Source organism: Photinus pyralis, unplaced genomic scaffold (assembly GCF_008802855.1).
Source record: "Photinus pyralis isolate 1611_PpyrPB1 unplaced genomic scaffold, Ppyr1.3 Ppyr1.4_LG1, whole genome shotgun sequence".
NCBI lineage: Eukaryota > Metazoa > Arthropoda > Insecta > Coleoptera > Lampyridae > Photinus > Photinus pyralis.
Genome location: NW_022170249.1, coordinates 15,919,869 through 15,924,932, shown reverse-complemented (window position 1 = coordinate 15,924,932; position 5,064 = coordinate 15,919,869). Strand labels below are relative to the sequence as shown.

The window sequence follows — 5,064 nt, the reverse complement described above, 5'->3', positions numbered from 1 at the left end:
GCTGTACACTGCCGTGATTAGACCTATGTTCTGTTATGGAACAATTGTCTGGTGGCCTAGAACCAGACTCTCCACAACTGTAGCACTCCTTAATCATGTGCAAAGACTAGCGTGCCTTGCCTGCACAGGCGCGATGCGAACGACCCCCACATCCGTCATGGAGGCCCTCTTGGATCTGCCTCCACTAGATCTCCACGTGAGAGAGCAGGCCATTCTGGCATTCCTGCGTCTGAAAAATAAGGGGTTGTTGAATAGCAGAGGCATTGAGGGGGGCCACTCCCGAATTCTGGGCGAGGCGATCAAGCGAGTGCCTATCCTAGAGGGGAGATCGGACTCACTCACTCCTCAATTCATATTAGGGAAAAACTATCACATCTCCTTTGATGAGAATATGGCATCCCAACCAGATATATTCATCTTCACGGATGGATCTAAGACAATGGAAGGTACAGGCACTGGTATTTACTCCAAAGAACTGAACTTCCATATCACCCAACCACTAGGTAAACTTCCTACTGTATTCCAGTCAGAGTTGGTAGGATTAACGCTTAGTGCAAGAACAGTTCTTATGCATAACATAAAGAACAAAACTATCAGAATCTCAAGTGACAGCAGGGCTGCCTTGCAGTCACTTGGTCACTGTAAAATTACCTCTAGGATGGTTTCCGAATGTCACCACGTACTAGAGCAAGTAGCAAGCAGCAACACCCTTGAGCTCGTATGGGTCAAAGGGCATGCTGGAACGGAAGGTAATGAGAAAGCCGATAAATTAGCCCGACTGGCCTCAAAACAGGCGTTTTATGGTCCAGAGCCGGCTCTTCCACTTACAGTTAAAACTGTAAACAACCTAATAACTCAAGACACCCAAACCCAGCACAGGGCTAGGTGGAACTTGATGTTAGATTGTCGCCATGCGAGAGAAGCCTTCAGAGGACCATCTCGTAGCTTGGCGCGTTTTTGTACAGGGCTATCAAGGAAGAACCTGAGGTTACTCGTGGGCATACTTTCTGGGCACTGTAAACTAAACAAGCACATGCACTGCATGGGTTTGGTGGAATCACCATCTTGTAGAGGATGTTACACAGACGACGAGACGGCATACCACATACTCTGTGAATGTCCCGCTCTAGTCCAACTGAGACGATCCATGTTGGGGGAATCCTGGCCGGACATGGCTACGATTAGAGCCGCCTCCCCTTCCAGCGTCCTAAGGTTCATCTCACGTGTGGGATGGCTTGAGTGATGTTGAGGGGTCGGGCGACCCTAGTCAGGGAGGTAGTACAAAGGGCCCGAATTTGAGGCCTAAGTACGCGTGGACACTGTTCACCCTCCTATCGTAATCCAGAATCCAGAAACCCAGACGATAGTAATTAAGTTTACTGGGCCCATAACCTGATGAGATCTGTAGTTAAATAAATAAAGAAGTCTTGCACAAATTGAATGCTAAAAAGTTGTGATTAATGATAACAAAAGATGTAATTTAGCGTGGCAAACAAAAGACCACATGACAGTTTTCGATATATGTTAGGTACCTACCTAAACCTCTCGCCAGGAAAGATTTCCGGTCATAGAACACTTGATCCCGGTCTACAATTTATGTTTTTCTAAAGATGTGAGCGACTTCCGGGATAGTATCGTGTCAATGTTAAACAAAAAGACTTTTCGTTCAACATTGGCACGATAGTATTCCCGAAGTCGCTCGCATCTTAAGAAAAACATAGATTGTAAATCGACACAAGGTGTGCTCTGACCGGCAATCTTTCCTGGCGAGAGTTATATTTACTTTCTATCACTTTCATAGCGACACATTAACATTCGAAATCATTAGGGCTGGTTATTTGATTTTTCCATCAACAAACACTTAGGTAAATGCAAAGGTCGTTTCATAGATCTCCTGTTTCATAATGTCCGATGATCAGAGAGCTATATTTAGTGGCCCCAGATGGTGTGATAAAGGTGAGGGCATTTTCTGGGATTCAAAGAGCCATATTGCGCAAAAAAACCTTGCCTTTGTAAATGTACCTAACAATAAATTCTCACTATTCAGAACCGAAAATAGTACCCTTTATCCAGAGCAGAAGTCATAGAGAACAAATTTGTATCCGCTTTTTAGCCTTTGTTATTATTTATTGTTATGTTTTTTTCAATTGTTCTATTCGTCGACTACCTCGAAAAAGGTCAAAAAATCAACGGAAAGTACTTTTCAGTACTTTTTGGCCATTTTCAGGCAAAAATGCTTATGAAACGGTCCGAATTATGGAAGAAGAAAATCTTGCTTCATGACGGTAAAGCACCCGTGGATTCTTATGCCATCTTGTGTTCCAGAAATTGTTCGCCTTGCGATTCCAATTAATTTTATTATTACTAATTCTTTAAATTCGCAAACAAATATAATGTCAAGTATCAAGTATAAGAATCAAGTGGGTGGTGGTGGAAAACCCAACGTTATCGTATTCAAATTTAAGCGCATTTATTGAAATGTCATGACCTCATGACGCTTGTGGTAAGATAAAAACAATTTATAAATACGTGAAGGGAATTCCATCTTTACTTACGCCTTATAATGGCATCCGATAAAACAAACATTTCGGCCATGCTCGGCAAAGTAGTTGTGATTCTATTTGTGGTGATATTTATTTGTTTGGTAGAAGCAATTGTCGGACTTTACGTGTACAAACTGATAAAAAACGATTTTCAAGAAGACTTTCTAAAGGAAGCGAGTAACAGCGTTTCCCAGAAGGAGATTAAAGAATTACTCCTGGAGGAAGGATATTTAAAGGATATTTGTTATGGGGCAGCTTGCATCCAAAAGGTAATTATGTTTTTTTTTCAATTCAGATGTATTCCTTAGTTTTAGTAGCACCCTGTTGGTAGACATCCACGCGCAACAGCTAGAGGCCCCCCAGGCCCGCCAGGTATTCCAGGAGCACGAGGCGGAATGGGTCCAACAGGACCCCGAGGTAACGTGACACATAAATACCGAATAAGTTTGTCATAAGCATCTTACCGCAGGTCCTACTGGAAGTGACGGTCCCAAGGGAGAACGCGGTGATATAGGTATTATCAGTTTGTTTAAAACATTTACATAATCACCTATGTGTAGGTGATTTGGGTTCCGAAGGTGACAAGGGAAGTGTCGGAGACAAAGGTGCAGGGGGTGAAAAAGGAGATATGGGCCCACCGGGTAAAGCATTAGATTATGAGAAATCAATACTATAATGTTACCGTAGGACCGCCTGGCATACGTGGAGAATCAGGAACAATTGGCCCTCCGGGTCAAAAAGGTGAACGTGGCGACGCAGGTACAAATGGTAAGGGATCTTTGCCAGATTTTTAAATTGAAATGAACAAATTGCAAAAGTACTAATATAGTTTTACTCTAAGGAGTAGATGGTCTGGCGGGATCTAAAGGAGACCACGGTGTACCAGGATCTCCAGGAAAAGAAGGCATACCTGGCTTTCCAGGTACTTAAATAATGTTTTTTTACTGTTTCGATAACATTTCCACCGGCAGGTAGACCAGGAATTGATGGAAAAGAAGGAAAAGTTGGGCCTCCAGGGCAGAAAGGTGAACCTGCAATAATTGATAAATATCCAGCAGTTTATAATAAATGATCTAACAACACAATATGTCTGGTTAATATTCGAATATTAATAATTCGTGATATAAATTAGTGCACTTGAAAAAGACAATGCGCTAAATTTCATCTTAAACCTTTTGGGCCGTTAGGTAGTAAATTTGTAACCCGTAGGCCCTAAAGACAATCAAGGTTAAAATTCGTCGGGCTTCCTGAAACCCAGACGATTACCAGGTGTCTTGTCCTTATCTTAGCCGACATATTCTGCAAATTCATACGGTAGACTGTAACGATTTAGACTTACATTTTGTATATAATTATGTATCTGTGGCTGTATTAAAACTATTCGAATATATTCTGTTCCTTTTTACAAATGAAAATCAGTTTTAACAAAATTTACAATGTTTTCTCTTTGATTTTGTCTGCACGTGCTTATTTTTGAATTGAAACTTCTTTAGGCTCAATATTTATTCAATTTTTGTCAAATCATACGAACTTACAAGCTTTGGTGGAAACATGCTTCAACTTCTGTGGCTTTTCGCCGGGGCCGATTCTCCATCCTGGCGCATTTGCTAGGACAATAACAGTTAATCAAACGGGATTTTCTTTTTGGGATTTTTGTTTGTTTCCCAATTTGGGGAAGTATTATTCTTCACTTTTTGTAACAACAATTATACCTATTTGTGTTCTTTCGTTTTGCGGGTTTTGGATCAATACCACAGTTGGCGGTTAGGACCAATGAGCTTGTCCACCCGCTTTGGTGTATTTGCCTTAGAGCTCTAAACTTCTACATAGTAAACAATAATTATATCTTCGAACTGGACACCTCATATAATCAGGATCAAATTTCACTGGTAAGTTCGTAAAGACCATTAGCTACGGAAAATTGGCTCTGCTTGTATAAAATGCAATTTGACTGTTATGGAATACTACTCTACTCTTTATAATTGCTGAATGAGAAAATCTCTTCTAGACGCGTTTATTGTTAAGTGGATTGTAAGTGAAAGCTAAAAACAAATGGTTCATCAATGATGTCTCTACTTTGATCTGTGCTACTTCAATTAAAATTACGCTAAACTAAAATTTTCACTTATAATTGCACAATAGGTTTGTATTTTACCGAGTAAATTTGGGTTGGTTGGGTAATGAAAATCTGTTGCCTATAGCAATTAGACGAGAAAAACTGTTAACTAATAGAAATGCAACACCGAATGACAAGGTTCTTTTTGTTGAATTATATTTCGAGCTTCAAAATGAACAACTTTTCTCTCTAAACTCAAGATTAGGGCTCTGAAACAATATTTTGCCATCAATTACTTTTATAGAATTCAACATAACGTTAGGTATTAGGTTTTTACATCAAAAAAACACTTTATGTATATTACATACCTTGTAATGCCAGGAGAAGGGTAGTGCGGAAATTCATTAGTGCTTTACCCTAACATCCGGATCAAAAATAATCCCGGATTATTTTTTTGTTCGTAAC

At 40.3% G+C, this 5,064-nt stretch overlaps 1 protein-coding gene across 1 annotated transcript; it reads left to right on the top strand.

The window, feature by feature from the left end:
- Positions 1-2,540: 2,540 nt before the first annotated feature.
- Positions 2,541-3,933, top strand: LOC116180155 (collagen alpha-1(XIII) chain-like). The gene is made up of 7 exons (XM_031500017.1): positions 2,541-2,812; positions 2,861-2,960; positions 3,013-3,057; positions 3,104-3,184; positions 3,231-3,311; positions 3,385-3,465; positions 3,515-3,933. Exons 1-7 carry the CDS (start codon positions 2,564-2,566, stop codon positions 3,613-3,615), a joined length of 738 nt encoding a protein of 245 aa, XP_031355877.1. The 5' UTR covers positions 2,541-2,563; the 3' UTR covers positions 3,616-3,933.
- The last annotated feature ends 1,131 nt before the right edge of the window (positions 3,934-5,064 follow it).